General features: G+C 38.4%; 1 protein-coding gene across 2 annotated transcripts in view; it reads right to left on the bottom strand.

Annotated features, from left to right (window-relative positions):
• Positions 1-16,970, bottom strand: part of RGL1 (ral guanine nucleotide dissociation stimulator like 1) — a 291,199-nt gene that overhangs the window by 186,506 nt on the left and 87,723 nt on the right. For both annotated transcript variants that reach the window (XM_015121590.3, NM_001266879.1), the window contains 1 exon segment: positions 2,850-3,013. In XM_015121590.3, the coding sequence (XP_014977076.1) occupies positions 2,850-2,981 (132 nt within the window). In that variant the 5' untranslated portion in view covers positions 2,982-3,013.

Here is a 16,970-nt window from a genome sequence, read left to right as displayed (position 1 = left end):
TGGCCAATATCCATGTGAACAGATGCTCAACACCACAAGAATTCAGGGAAATTTGTGTTATACAAGGTCCCATTTCAAAACAATCAGATTGGCCAATATTTAAAGGTCTGTCAATATCAATAACAGGTGAGGATATAGAACGGATGAACTTTCATATGCTGCTAACAGAGATACAAACTCATGGCCTCATTTCAGAGCTGATCTAGTAATATCTAGCAAAGCTAAAGGTATTCATACTTTACAACTCAGCATGCCACTTCCAGGTGTCTATACTAGAAAAAACTCTAGCATATGTTCACGAGGAAAAGTATATTATACTGCCAACTGTATTGAAAGAAAACTATAAGTTAATCAACAAGAGAATGGATAAATTGACTATATTAATCAAAAAATGTAAACAACAGTTAAAGACGAACAAAGTGAAACTACATACGTGAGCATAAAAATAGAAACAAATAAATAAGCTGTAGAAATAGATGTACAGTACAAGGCTTAAATAAAATTTACAAGATATAAATCAATACTGTATATTGAATATATAGATCCACATGCATGTAGTATAAATACTGAAATATGCATAAAAATGATAAACACCAAATTCAGATTTATGACAGGGCCAGGACTGGAGTGAGACTAGCATCAAGCCTAGGGTGCAAAATTTAAGGATGTACTCAATTTTGCGCAAGTATAGGGCATAAACCTTAAGTTTTGTGCCCTCGGCACAATACTCATCTCATCTTATCTTGGACCTGTTAGGTGAGATACAGAAAGACTTCATCTACCACCTGTGGAGTTTATTTCTTTAAAAAAAATTTTAAAAAAAGTCTGTTGTGCAAGTATATCCCTAGAGAGAAGGTTTGTATTTGCTTCTGCTGGATTTTACATGTTCAAGACTAGTTGTTAGGTTACTTTCTTAGATTGGAATTGTCATAATGTGTCAATATTAGGAATCTGAACTTCAAACACAAGTGTAGCAAGGAGTTGGTATAATAATTTCCCATGGAAGATTCCTCTTTCTCTTTACAGAATAATCAAAAGAAAGGCATGCAACTAAACTTGGCAGTGAGCTCCTCTCTCCCACAGCTTTGCATCCTGAGCAGAATATGAGAACATGGAGGGGAGGGGACCAGTTTGGAATTTGTGCCAGGGTTGGCACCCTGAGCAGTTTCTACTGACTTGGTTCCTGTCTTATTTCCAAGCCTAGTTCTCCAAACTTCTTACCAATTCTGTAAGCTTCTCAACAACCTCCAGCAATTTCTCATTCTCCTTAATTTAGTCAATTTCTTTTGCTTGGAACCAAAGAGCCATACCAATATACTTAGCCTCATGCTGTCAAACAAAGAATTTATATATTTCCACTTGTTATGATTCCATCCTTAGGAATCAACTTTCTTAGCATTATTTGATTTCCCATTCGGTTTGCCTACAAGGAGAATGTGTACTAAACATTTTAACTTGAGTATTTCAGAAGATAAAACTCTTCTATTTGTCTTTATCAATTAAGGAATTGCCATTTTCTTTTTACATATTAGTTGTATAAACTTAATTCATGTGAGTTTTCCCCAGAAATTTCTGTTGGATACACGAGAAAATAAAATTTCCAAGCATATAAGCTAAGGACCAGACCCTAGACAACTATCCAAGATCATGAATATCACCCAGGTAAGCCTCTCAGAAAATAGCTGCTGGTCTTTCCGGTAGCCAAAATACCATTGACAAAGTGTTGTCTGTTTTCCCTATTACATTTCTATACTACCTCAGTTGTTTTGAAGTTCTTGCTTTGGTACCTCTCTCTGAGATGCTCTTTCCCATGTATTAAAACCTCTAGCTTTTGGGGCTGGGCACAGTCACTCACACCTGTAATCCCAGTGCTTTGGAAGGCAGAGGCAGGAGGATTGCTTGAGGGTAGGGCTTCAAGACCAGCCTGGGCAATATAGTGAGAGTCTCATCTCTACAAAAAAATTAAATATTATCCAGATGTGGTGGTGTGTGGCCTGTAGTCCTAGTTATTTGGGAGCCTGAGACAGGAGGATCGCTTGAGCCCAGGAGTTCCAGGCAGCAGTAAGCTGTGACTGTGCCACTGCACTCCAGCCTGGACAGAAAAGCAAGATCCTGTCTCTAAAAAACAAAAACATACAAACCTCTAGCTTTCATTTTATTTGCTGAGCTGATAAGATGTGCACAACCCAAGCTCAGGGAAGTTAGGCCTTTCCATGATCTGGTTAATAATTCCATTCTCTTTTCCAATCTTCCTTTTATACCTCTTCATGCCTATATGGAAATGGTTTTCAATATCTTGCCATTATGTATGATTTTACCGCTAATGCATAATAAAAATAAAAGCTTTAATTTATAATTTCCATTGAAAGAATAAGAGCATCTCTCTCTCTCTTTCTCCCTGTCCCTCTATCTTTCTCTCTCTCTCTCACACACACACACACCACAAATATACACACAAATATCAGCATTTTATATAAGTCAAAAGAAACTTCAACAACAATAGACTTGAGAGAGGGAAGTCACGGAAGGGCAGCCTTGAGAAAGAATGTAGCTAACAGGATACCCACGGCTACACTGCTGATATCTGAAGCTAAAGTGCAGATTATATGCGTATGAGCCTTAGATCACCATTTTTTAAGTGCTGGCTTTCAGTGTAGCCTCCTTGGCCTGAATCACTGTGTAGTCATTAATGTGCAATGACTTACTTGTTCTCTAGTCATGGCTACGCCTACAGCACCTGAATAAAGATTTGCCAAGCTGACCTGTGGTGCTGGCTACACAAAGAATTATAGTCTCAGGTATGAACAAATCCAGTATTTCACCAACTGTGTCATTTAGAGTCAACTTACCTCCTCTGTCTTTAAAACTTCCCATATTCGAGCATGATCTTCCACCAGCCAGGGTCCCGTGCTTTCTACCTTGGTGGAAAGTTTGAATTTAGACACTTCCTGAGTAGGTTCTCCCACGGGTTTCACCTCCATCTTGAAAGAGGCAGGCAGGAGGCATTACGGATCTGTGTGGAAGAATAAAGTGTGATCCAGATTAAAACAATGAGTAACATTAAGAGAGACATGGAAGCAAATTATAGGAATCAACTTTTATGGCCACTTTTATATTCTAAATATTCATTATTGGTATCTTAATGCAGGCTTTGGGAGGTAAGCACGCATTCTGATAACGGCAAACTGGTACAAATTTTAAAGCAAAGCACAAGCCATCATCTGCATGTTATACCTGCTTATCACTTGGATTTGGCGCTCTCAGGGGGAGAGATGGAAATGGGTGGCTGTCAGGCAAACCTGAGTGATGTTTTCGTATTTCCATGCCAAGTGCTCCATGTGGAAGAAGCACTGGCTATGATGTCAAGAATTTTACTCTTCAAACATCTATTATGTACTTGTGTATATGAGGCTCCATGCTAGGCATACACAAATAATTCAGTAGTTTGCCTCTTAACCTTAAGAAGCTTAGAGCCTCAGGGCAGAAAGGTTGTAAACAAGTATTAACAATATGATGTATTACAACATAGCGTCTGAAATGCCACAATAATTGTGTTTCTAAACTGCAATGAAAGCAGAGGAAGATTCCTTTGATATCCACTGGCTGTGTACTTTCTTGGGCCTTGGTTTCACTAACAGTTACTGTAAGATATTATTTAAAAATTGATGCCAATCTTACAAGGTCTACCTCTTTGACATCTTTCCATTGGCCACTGGCTTGTTCAGAATCTCATCATATCTTGCCTGGCTCAGTCCCATACTATCATAAGAGTCTCCTTGCCTCCATTCAAGTCCCTTTGAGTCTATTCTTGGTGTAATTCTAAAAAGCAAAACTGTTACTGATGTTCCATCTACCTAAAAACTTTTCCTAAAGAATGAAACCCAAATTCCTTCATGCAGCATCCAAGGATCTTTACGTCTGGCTTCCTCCACCTCCCTTCTCCCACCTCATGCATGCACTGCTACCTCCTCAGCTACTGTTTCAGCCATTTGAAAGTATCTATGGACCCCAGATACATCTAGTGCCTATAGCCTTTGTTTGTGACACCTTCTCTCCAATCCCCACCCCAAGAGAATACAGGCTTCCCTCCTTTGTTACGCTATGTACTCCAGACAAACTTCTATCATGTCACCTGTAACACCTTATTATATTTATTTGCTTTCAATTCTATTTCCCCCTTCTAGTCTTATAAGCATCTTGAGACTAGAGATAGTATCATACACAGAGTAAGTACTAAATAAATGTTTTATGAATCATTAATTCAACATTTAGTAAATCATGACAATCCATTGAAAAGGAGGCAGCAGATCTTATATATTCAAGTAAAAGATGTAAAAGTTAGGTTACCTCTTCCTTTTAACTTTTTTATTGACTTAGTGGGCTATAAGTTTTTCATAAAAAAGGGATAAGTCTAACATTCATCGCACACTCCCAAGCAGCATATAATGCAAGATAGAATTGCTCATTAGTTAACAACAGGCTGGTTTTCATGGAAATGTCTTCAAGGAATTATGTCTGCAAAACCCAGGTGTTAGGCTGACATAACCCACTACCCAAATAAAAGTAAGTGGAAATTGAAACCTATATGAGTGACAGGAGTGACAGGTCAGTGGATTTAAGAAAATCATCATCTGCAGAGGAGTTACTTCTCTGCTCTGGGGCTTCCCATGCTCCATCTAAGCCATGGAGAGTAAGCCCATCTGCTTGCAGAGAGCAATGATGAAGAAACTGATAACCAAAACCATTGTGAAGTACTTAGAAACACAGAACACTTAATACCCTCCCACTAGGAACCAGGAAACAAAACCTACATAATTAATGAACAAAGTGCCTCTGAGTGGACACACTAATAAATGATGCTGACACACACATACAAGGAAATAAACAAAGCAGAATCATGTAGAGATTTCAGTCCAAAAAAAGGAAATTAAAATAAACAGGCAAAATGGAAACAGGCCAGATTAGTAGGAAAGGAAATTCCATTGTTGTTATTGGAGAAATACTGTAAACAACAACAAATAAATCAAAACAAAGTAGGAAAACTACATAAAATGGTTTTGGCTGTCTCCTTCGTATATTATGGAAACAAAACTGGATAAAATAGACAAAGTATGAAATCCCATGGGAACAATGGAACATCTGTAAGTGTAACGTGTTCCAGAGACCCCACAGCTTACTCTACTGTCTGCCCACAGCTGCTTTCTCATCTCCGCAGTGTGGGTGAAAGTTGGCAAATTTTCAGTGTTGAAGACTGAACTCGACTGTGCACTGACTTCCCACAGATTGCTCCTCACCCTGTTTGGGAAGAAGATGTTATTGTGAGTTTTAAACCATTCCAAAGCACTCAGGAACTAAGGAGGGACTCAAGAGAGGCAGCCAGTTCTTACAAGGCTCTTCAAGCATTCTGAGATCCTCCACCCTATCTAAGACTGGAAGTCTTTTTCATTTATCCTCAGTGTATCTCTGCACTTATTAAAATGACCATATGTAGAATATATCTTGAGCTTCCACTGCATACCAGCCACTGTGCTAGGCGTTTTCCACATTATCTGTAATCCACACAATAAACCTGAGAGGTAGATGTCACCATTTTACAACAATGAAAAAATGAGATTCAGAGAGGTTAAATAACTTTACTACACTGCTAGAAAGTTGCAGAGTTCCCAAGTTCATGCTGTCTCTCCTAGATCAGTTCAGAAAGCCTTCAGCTCCATCCTACTCTCCCATCACTGGCAGAATGCAACCTCCTTCTCATGCCCCTTCCTCCATAGACTAGAGCCAGAGTGTCTGTGTCTCAGCTCACTGGCACAATGGTGCCCCCTTGAGATATGGTCACATCTGATGAGTACATAGGTAAGGACAGCATAGAGGTAAGAAAACATCACAGGGAATGGATCATTCCTTTTCCTTTTTACTGACATCTCAACTTCTGACCAGGGTGAGCTCTATGAGTGTGTGACCTACGAAGTCACACAGAGCCCCATGCTCAGAAGAGCTTCATGCTTTGTTTAATGCTTTGCTGTTGCTACCTTAAAATTCTTAATTTTTGAACAAGGGGTCTTCTATTTTCATTTTGCACTGAGCCCCACAAATAATATAGCCAGTCCTGCTGCCAACCTGTCTTTTCCTCTTCAAATCTAACATTTTATTCCATACTTTCTTTATTCTTTTCTTTTTTTTCTTTGAGACAGGGTCTTGTGCTATCACCCAGGCTGGAGTGCAGTGGTGCAATCTCGGCTCACTGCAACCTCTGACTCCCGGGTTCATGCGATTCTCCTGCCTCAGCTTCCCGAGTAACTGGGATTACAGACGCCTGCCACCACGCCCAGCTGATTTTTGTATTTTTAATAGAGATGAGATTTTACCATGCTGGCTAGGCTGGTCTCGAACTCTCGGCCTCAAATTATCCACCTGCCTCAGCCTCCCACAGTGCTGGGATTACAGGCATGAGCCACCTCACCCAGCCTCCATACTGTCTTTAAACAATTCATGCATTATAGGTTTCCTACCTATTCCCTTCTAGCTCATTTTAGGAGTTAGAAGTCTATGTTACAGAGTCATCATTTATTTGTTAAAATTAAAATAGGAGGCATATGTAGACTTTCCACTACCTCTGATATATGGTGCATATTACAGTTGAACTACTGACTTCTTTCTTTCTTTTTTTTTTTTTGAGACGGAGTCTTCCTCTGTCACCCAGGCTGGAATGCAGTGGTATGATCTCAGCCCACTGCAACCTCTGCCTCCAGGGTTCAAGTGATTCTCATGCCTCAGCCTCCCAAGTAGCTGGGATTACAGGCATCTGCCACCACCTCCAGCTAATTTTTGTATTTTTTAGTAGAGATAGGATTTTGCCACGTTGGCCAGGCTGGTCTGGAACTCCTGACCTGAGGTGATCTGCCCGCCTCGGCCTCCCAAAGTGCTGGAATTACAGGCGTGAGCCACCGCACCCGGCCTGCCTTCTTTCTTAAAACACATAGTCAAGGGTTACAAGATAACCTCCAGGCAATACCATTAATATGGGCCCTTCAACAGAATCATCAGATAATATGAAATCACTGGAAACCTAAAAAGCAAAACTTTCTATTCTAGTTAAGAATTGGTCTAAAATATCATAAGCCTTATGGACTCTTTTGGAAATCAATTTTGAATAATTTTTAATTTAAAACACCTGCTGCCCAAAACAGAATTTTGTTTAAACCACTAGACAGTAAAATCAGCCTTAAGTTGGGAGAGGGGTGAAAAAAGGAACCTGTATGTATAGAAAGGTAAATCTGATCAGAGAACATAAAAGCAAAATTTTTCACAAAAATTAAAAAAGAAAATTGCTTGGGAATTTTTTTGTAATTGTAAAAGGATTGTGATTGTACACTGCCTCTACCTTATGAAGCACAGAAATAAAATTAAAACAGGGAAGACAAGTGTGGTGGAATGGAAGAAACATGTGCTTGCTTGACAGAGAAAGCCATGGAAAGATTTTTTTTTTTTTTTTTTTGTAGAGACAGAATCTCACTATGTTGCCCAGGCTGTTCTCACCCAGGCTCAAGTGATCCTCCTGCCTCAATCTCCCCAAAGTGCTAAGATTACAGGCATGAGTCACTGTGCTTAGTCTTCTTTCTAAAATATTTACTAACACTATGCTTATACTATCTATAATATGTAATCATAACTTATTTCTTCTATTCCTTCCAAAATAATCATCGACTGGAGGTCATAACATTTTCCACGGTCATAACAAAGGGCGCAGCTGATGGCTTCATATCCTAAGTGATCATTATGCACCAAAACTAAATGAGCGGCTTCTCAGAGGCTAATCTTGAAAACTAAGTATTAAAATGACAATCTAAGAACACAATAATTTGCCATTACTAGTGTCTGTTCTTGCTATCAGATAAAAATTATCCATCACTTCCATGGATGCCCTTTTTTTGAAACATGGCTTTAAAAGAAAGTGCTAGGACACAACTCCACTCAAGTCTGTATTTATTTTATTAACCTCCATCTTGAACTTTGTTTGATAAATCAATTTGTAATTTATTGAATTTTACTTTCCTTCTTATAATAAATAGCATATGAGACATCCCTCATAAATCATTATCTTTTTTCTCCTCTCCCTCCTCTTTAAATATGTTTGGAAGGAAAATAAAGTGTTTAAAATTCAGAAACTTACTGAAATGATTTGGTGCTTCTTATCTTTATCTATTAGGGTCATGCTTTTCTTCTTCCTTTGCAGACTCCATTATATGTGATAATAATAACATTTCTGCTTACTTCCCTTTTGCTTCACCTGAAGAAATCTTTCAGTTTTTCAAACTCAACTCAGATTTCTTCTAATCTTGAAAATGTCTGGCATTTACCCTGTTCCAGTCCCTTGCCATGATTATTTGTCTTTCTAGCATTTCTTTCCTCCTACATTCTCTCTTCCTCATTCCTCTTCCTAATGAGCTGAGGTTCTGTCCAGATAAGATAGGTTTGTTTATCTTTATCTCCTACTGTCTTCAACTCTTCCACCTAGAAGGCTATCAAGAGCAGTCTTTGCATTTTAGTTTTACTCAGAACTGCATAATGTAAAGTGCACTGAAATTCTAGTCACAAGACCTGAGTTAAAATCATGAAGCTACAGTTAATTCTCTGTGTAACCATTAAGCGAGCTATTTCACCTTTCTTAGCCTCAGTGTCCTCATCTTCAATATGAATAGGCTACAAGACTGCTGAGCCCTCTTACAGTTATAAAAATAAAGCATTCACCTCCCTCAAATGTAGAAAGCGAAACTAATGTGCATTGAATTGTTTTTCCAGAAGAACTGAAGGCTCCAAACCACTAAACAAAACAGTGAAAGGTGATTTCGGTGTTTCACTCACATATTGTACTTAGTCCCATATTATGCATTCATTACTCAAAAGTCAAACAAACAGCATGATGTTAAAATAGCCCCTTTACATTCATGTGTACAATATCAGGGCTTTGACTATTCAGAGATAACCCAAAACTCTCTGACATGTAGTCAATTGTAAGTGTGCCAAGGCTTTTTAAAGCTGGTATTTGGACACGCTCACTCATCCTTAGCATCTAACTCCTGGTTTGATGGTAGACTTCTCTAACCATGATTGCTATTGTGATATCTACAAATTGCGGGATCCAAGAAGGTCTCAAGATACAACCTCCTAATTGTGGAGGGGGCATTATAGTGATCTCACTAGTCTATTTCTTCTGAGAACACAGAGAGAACCAGCTATCCAGAATCGAAGATTACCATATGAAAATGGAAACTGGGGCACAGACAGACATCAGAAGGGAAGGACTCCAGAAAGCCACAGCAGAGAGACAGATTCCTACTGCCCTGAGAAAGGAAGCCCATCAGATTATTTCGTAGTAATACTAAACGTTGCTTGTGTTTGAACTAGAGGTATAAGTCAATGTACTAGGAGGTAAGAGAGCAACAGATTCCTATTATCTCTTCCTCTTTGGAATCTTAGCAGCATTTCAGGTCTATCTATATAAGGCAACTCAGTTATATCCTGAGTATTGCTTTCTTTGCTTTCCATAACTTACTCTGGTCTCCCCTGCTAGCCTGCCAGCTCTTTAAGAGCAAGATTAGACACGTTTGTTACACTGCTTCAAAGTTTTACAAAACTCCATCACCCTTTTAAAAAATAGATCTTTACTTTTTTATTAAAGAAAATTTACTGGAAGAAGGAATTCAGCATTCAACATGATAAGTATTTTGGAATAAATGTCAATCATTGGGCAACCATTTTCAAAGGAATTTTAATTATATAGTGTCTCCCTGAATGCTGAGCAAGGTTGCACAATACTGTCTGCACAATACTGAAGTGACTCTGGGAGCAACTGTCTCCTGTTAAATGTAGAAAATTAAAGAAGTGCAAGGCATTCCTGCTTTATTCCAGTTGATATTTTAAAAGACTCGTCCAACTGGTCTTCACACCGCATACTTTCTCCTCCTTACTGATAGTATTTGGCAAAAGTTTTTAATAATAATAAAAAAGAAAAATCCAGAGTGGGTTTGTACTACCCTGTGACCCTCCCTGGAGAAAAGCTGCTCAGCAATCCCTGCTTTGCTCAACAATCCCTGCTCGGCACAGAGAGCCAACACAAGGAAAACAGTTGGGCTCCCTTCCTGGTCTCCATTCAGTGCAGCCGTCTGGTCACAAATCTGCAAAGACAGACGTGGGGGAGGGAGAGGATACCTAAAAAGAACAGAACTGAGATCACAAAAAATACCCTTTAGCGTTCTAAGAGAGATAGAGGGAATTCCAGGGGACTGCCTTTTTTATGGCCTATATTTTTATTATGATAAAAAGTTCAGTAATTATGTTGCTGGAAAGCATGAAACGAGACAAAACTGTAAATCACATGACTGTCCCAGGCTCAAATGTTTCACAATTCTGTAAACACCAGCTTTAACTGGGTGAATAAAGGCAAAATGCAAAAACCATTAGGAGAGCATCATCCAGTTCAATAGCCACAGGCTAATTTTTATCAAGTTGAAGGAAATTAAGCTGATTTAGGTCATAGCAATCCTTTAGGTCTCAACAATAACAGCAGCAACATTGACAACACGACCCCCTCCCCCACAGTTCATTCAATATTCACTACACCAGGTACTGGGCTAGCATGTCACAAGCCTCAGTTTATCCTCAGAAGCTCAAATCAAGAGAGATTATGGAATAAGCCCTAGGGTTTCTCTCCGGTTATCCTGACCCAGAGCTGTGCCCTCACCACTCCACTCCACTGCTATCCTTTAACAGTCAGTGTTCCACGTACAAAATAACATCATGCAGATGTTCAAAAATCTGAGCTCCTAGGAATCTGAACTCTCGAAAGGATTCAGAAGTGGACTTCTCATGGGAGGAATGCGAAGATCTAGAAATGTTATATTCAGGGGAAAAAAAAATCTGTTGAGTTTACCAGTTAATACACAAAATCATTTTAACTAGCTTCCAAATAGACTAGCCCTTCCACATTTCAGGTTAAAGAGCAATCTGTTCTCAATCTTTTACTTCACCATAAACAGAAGTTGAATCTATTTAATTACAGTCACTTTACTAAGCCAGAGGAAAATGGAAGGTCCCAATGGGGAAAAACTCTTTCAAGAAAACACTTCTGGGAGAGCATGTAGAGTGAGCTGGCTCTGAGCCAATCCTTATCCCCTCTCACAGTCTCTAAGTAGCAAGGACACCATGATTTTCACATATACCGTATACTGCCAAATGTCATCCTCCTTCATTTGATCAGATAACACCTTATCCCATTACAGAAGACTCTTTGATTAGTGTCACATAATAATGATCTAGTTAGTGCTGAAGACCAAAACACCAGGTTGCTAGATTAGGTGCAAGAAGCTTTACATACAGAGCAGCAATTTTATTCCCATCTAACTATGCTGTTTCTTCTCTGAATGGGAATAAATCCTCTGGAATGGGAATAAATCCTTGTAAGTGGTGCTAAGGACAAAGGAATTGGTCCAATACTCATCCAGCGGGGAGACGGCGGAAGCTATGTGCCTTGGTTAGAGGGAGTTATACTACTGGCTCAACATGGTGAACCTTTCACATGTGGGATCAAAGACTCAATAACCCAGATGAACACATGAACACAGGGACAATGAAACCAAGGGAAAACCACTAGAGATGCTGCTTCCTGACACTGCCTTTTGCATAGATCTTGTGACTTTTCCCTGATGACCTGGTGCCCAAAAGCAAATACAAAGTCAAAGCCATATCTTACAGAATCCTAAAAAACCCTCCCAAAGACTTGAGCTTGACATAATATAGTGACATTTTTATCAGTAAATTCAGTAAAAACTGTTGTGTTGGTCACGATCCATGTATACTAGAGAAGATACAATCCCTATTTTTAATGAGAGACCCATTTGTCCTTTAGCAAACCCTGTAAGGATACTCCAACATTAAAAAAAATTGTTTCCATATTTTTTTCCTCTTACTCAGAGCTCTGTGAGGGTGTACTGTACCATAGAGAATGCATCCTGCATTCATAAATATGTATCAGAGGAGAAGCAGCTGTTGAATTTACCCTCGATAGTCCATTAAAGATGAAACCCTCGCATTATTTTAGAGTGAACCAAAAGGTTTTAAGCCTAAATGAAGCCTTTGAAAACCAAATTCTACTCTCAAATTTCAAACAAGTTTTCAAAACATGTTTGGAAACTGCTTCGCATAGCAACAGAGTCAGAGTATTTTCAACTCAGCCTATGGGAAGGACATTACTGGGATACATTCAATAGTTACTCAATTAGAACCTATTTTTTTCTTTAAAATTGCAAATATTCCTAGCAAAACCAAGCCTGGCTTTCTCATCAGGCCTTCACAATAGCACCAGCCATTCATCACAGTCTTTCCAAGGGCTGCATTAAATGACTTGTGTACATCTGCAGGGCTTCTGTGTTTGATCCTAGATTATATTTTCACTAAGGTTAAGGGTTAGAGTTTTGACAGATGTGGCTGTGTTCTAATTGGCCCATTTTATCTGGCCCTTTTCCACACACATACAGTATTCAATAGCCAAGTTTGTGAAGTGCCTCAATTTCGATACTAACAAATGAGGGGTGGATGGAATGTAGGGCTTGAGCACTCAGTTGGGTGTCGGCTTTAGTTTCAGAGTCCATATGAAATCCATGCCAACATCTGTCTTGGGGGGAAAGAGGATCATTTCATTCTGTGTTGCCATTTCATTCCAACTGGATTACAGTTTCTTTTCTCTTCCTTTTATTCTTCCCTCCTTAAACTTTTACAGGACTTTCCATTTTTTTCATTGCCACAGATTGACCTTGCTATTTCCAATAAACCAAAGTGTAAACTGAACTAAGACTGTGTCTTGCATTCTGACACCTTAGTGCAATAGCAATCATGCAAATATAAGATTTAGCATTCCTGACTTTCTAGCTGGAGGGTCAATGAGCCATATAACAAGATGGCAAATTTGCAGGGGCATGCCGTGTAGTTTGGTTAAATCTCACCAAGCACCATGCTGTCACAGGAGGGAAGAAGTCCCTAACGTTTTACATTTTACATAGCTATCGCCTAATTATTGTGCCAAGTGTGTACGGGGCAGGGCAAAATAAAGATAAGTAAATCTGTGTTCTCCACTAATCGGCCCTTGAGCTGAGAGTTCTTCATCTCAATTCCTGGGAAGTCTACAATCATATGAGAAGAAAGAGATACATTTCAAAATGACAGATTATACTTCAAAATGATAGGATAGGTGTTAGAAGAGAGAAATACACAAGTGTATTACACCAAGTGCTCTTTGAGGTAAGTATTAATTCCCCATCCAGATGAAACTGAAGCTCAGAGAAATTAAGTGAATTGCCCAAGGTCACAGAGCAGGGTCCAAATTTGAAAACAGATCTGTCTGACTCAGAACAAAGCTTTCATTTTCATTTTGTCATGGCCTTTCAAAATTTTCACAGAATTGTGGCCATCTTACTATTTGGCTTTCTAACTTTAATGCTTAAGGAGAAACACGAACTCTCCGCAATAAGGTATCAGGGAAAGGCCAAGAGGGTTATCTGAAATTTGTGCTTCCTTATCTGTGCTACCTTTTCTACCAAAGCTGAGAGTCAGTTTCTTCTACCTCCCTTCATATTCTGTTTTGTCAGCTCCTCCACATTCTCTAATGCCTATCACACTTCCTCTGCCCTGCCCTTCAAGAGCTAAATAAATGAACACTATTAAAAAGAAGCGGCAGAAAACAGAAGCAAAAATTGGACAGTCAGTTATTTCACTTCTTATTCACATATGTAAATTTTTGCCACAGAAATATGGTAACCCGTAAGTCGTTATTTTTAAGCCTTCTTTAAAACAACATATGGAATCTATTATAATATTCAATGACTTCACTTTTGCTTCTGCTCTAGAGATTGATGGGTTTATGATTTATAGCTCAAATGAATTCAGTTCTCAAGTTCATTGCTCCAATTTTGGTTGACATTGTTTCTGGATACCACAAAGATATTAATTGTTAACTTCATTGTGTACTGAAAAATGACTTACACACTAGCAAAACTTAAGTGGACTCAGAGTTACAACTTCTATGCACCCACTCCATTTCTCCACTTCAGACGGGACAAAAAGATAGTGTGTTTTACTCTTCTGTGTGTCCTTAAAAGGAATTTAAGGCTTGTTACTTTGAAAGCATAATATCATTAACAGGATGAAGTATAGTGAAATTAGATCCAAATAGTTTTGACGTCTTACCTGAGAAATAAGTACATTAATTAAGTCAGCCTAGAAATCTGTCAACAGCCTGCCTGGGTGAAGGTTGATTAAATCTCTCCCTCCTTCCCTGTTTCATTGCCACAGACCTCCAGAGTTGTTTAGATTCTACTCTAGTTCCTACTGGACCAATTAGTCAAAATTATGTTCTGTACTCTACAAATTAAAATCTGCCAACACTAGCCTTCCATGTATAATAGACTGTCATAGTTGGTTTCACGCAACCACAGAGGAAATTGAAATAGAAAGACAGGGGCTTAGATACATTCAAGCAGTACATTAGCAGTGACATCAATTTTAAACATAGGAGTCCCTGATGCTTTAGTCTGAGCCACTGAGCCAACCTAACACACTCACTCCATTATCTCAGAGAGGGAAGGCAGTGAGTTTTGTGGTCCTCTGAAAGAGACCTGTGGCCGAAACAGACTGTGTTAGCACCTTCCTCTAGGTCCAGCTTGGAACTTCTAGGAGGGAACCTTGGCTCTTGGTCTTAGCCAGTTTTTAAGGGGGAAGTTGCTTTGTATCACAGCCAAGAGTCACAGGAACGCCTGACACAGTGCCCAATATGGAACAGGCTTCATACTATGGAGAAATTGTCAACAACTTTATAATGTTTCTCTTTACTGACTTCAAGACCTTGCCCCTCAAAAACAGCAACTACTACATACAAGCACAATTTTAATGAGGGATAATTTACATATCTCATGTTAAGGGTATATTCTATGACTTTTGACAAATAGTACACATCCATGTTACCACTGCTAAAGTCAAGATTAGAACATTTCCATTATTTCAAAAGGTCATTCTCTTAAGCCCCTTCCCAGCCGATTTCACCCTATCACTGGCCCTGGGCAACCATGAACCTGCTTTCTATAAATATATGTTAAGTTTTTCTTTCTAGAGGTTTATACTGAATATCATACAATATCTACATTTTATTCAGTCTGATTTCTTTCACTTACCACATTTATCTTGAGACTCATCTATGTTGGTACATATTCAAATAGTTTATTCCTTTTTAGTGCTAAGTAGTACTCCATTGTTAAACATTTTATTTATACATTTACCTGCTGATGGACATTTGTGTTGTTTCCAGTTTGGGTTACTTTAAATAAAGTGAAATAACTCTTGTGTACGATTCTTTTTGTGGACACATGCTTTCATTTCTCTTGGATAAACACCTAAGAGTAGAATTGCTGAATCATATGGTAAGTGTATGTTTAACTTTATAAGAAACTGCCAAAACTGTTTTCCAAAGTGGTGGTACAATTTTATATTCCCATCAGCGGTGTATGCAGGAAAATCTCAGTGGTTTCATATCCTCATCAACAGTTAGTATTTGGGGTCCTTTTAATTTTACCCACTCTAATGTTCTAACAGATGTGTAGTGATACCACATTGTGGTTGCAATTTTCATTTCCCTAATGATGAATGATATTGAGCATCTAGTCATGGATATATTGGCTCTCTGTGTATCTTCTTTGGTAAAGTTTGTTCAAATGTGTCCATTTTATTGACTTTATAATTGGTTCTATCAGTGAGTTCAAAAAGTTCTTTATATATTCTAGATATCAGTCCTAATAAAATAGTATGCACACACACACACACATATATTTTCTCCATCTCAGGTCTGCCTTTGCATTTGCATTTTCTTATAAACAGGGGTTTTAAATTTTGATGTAGTCCAATTTATAAATTTTTTATATTTTTTATGTTTATGCTTTTTGTGTGTCCTATTTAAGAAATCTTTTCCTACTTGAAGGTTATAAAGTTTCTTCCAGAAGTTTTATAGTTTTAACATTTACACTTAAGATTATAATCCAGTTGTATACCATAAAGTAAGGGTTGATGTTAATTTATTTAAATGTAGATAACAAGTTGTTCGAGACAATTTGTTGAAAAGATAATCCTTTCCATATTGAATTACTTTGGCATCTTTGTTAGAAATCAATTGGCCATGCACATGCTGGTCTATTTCTGGGTTCTCGATTGTGTTTCATTGATCTATGTGTCAAAACTATGCCAATAATACACCAACTTGATTGCTGTATCTTTACAGTAAGTGTTAAAGCCAATAAGTTTAAGTCTTCTAACTTTGTTCTTTTTCAAAATTGTTTTGGCTATTCTAAGCATTTAGGTTTTAGAAACAGCTTGAAAATTTCTTTTTTTTTTTTTTTTTTATTCCAACCAATTTTTATTTTTATTATTTTTTTTTAATTTATTTATTATTATTATACTTTAAGTTGTAGGGTACATGTGCATAACGTGCAGGTTTGTTACATATGTATACTTGTGCCATGTTGGTGTGCTGCACCCATCAACTTGTCATTTACATCAGTTATAACTCCCAATGCAATCCCTCCCCCCTCCCCCCTCCCCATGACAGGCCCTGTGTGTGATGTTCCCCTTCCTGAGTCCAAGTGATCTCATTGTTCAGTTCCCACCTATGAGTGAGAACATGCGGTGTTTGGTTTTCTGTTCTTGTGATAGATTGCTAAGAATGATGGTTTCCAGCTGCATCCATGTCCCTACAAAGGACACAAACTCATCCTTTTTGATGGCTGCATAGTATTCCATGGTGTATATGTGCCACATTTTCTTAATCCAATCTGTCACTGATGGACATTTGGGTTGATTCCAAGTCTTTGCTATTGTGAATAGTGCTGCAATAAACATACGAGTGCATGGGTCTTTATAGCAGCATAATTTATAAT

The sequence above is a fragment of the Macaca mulatta genome, chromosome 1 (genome assembly GCF_049350105.2).
Source record: "Macaca mulatta isolate MMU2019108-1 chromosome 1, T2T-MMU8v2.0, whole genome shotgun sequence".
Taxonomy (NCBI): Eukaryota; Metazoa; Chordata; class Mammalia; order Primates; family Cercopithecidae; genus Macaca; species Macaca mulatta.
The sequence above is the reverse complement of the archived record's forward strand: the minus strand, read 5'-3'. Positions and strand labels throughout refer to the sequence as shown.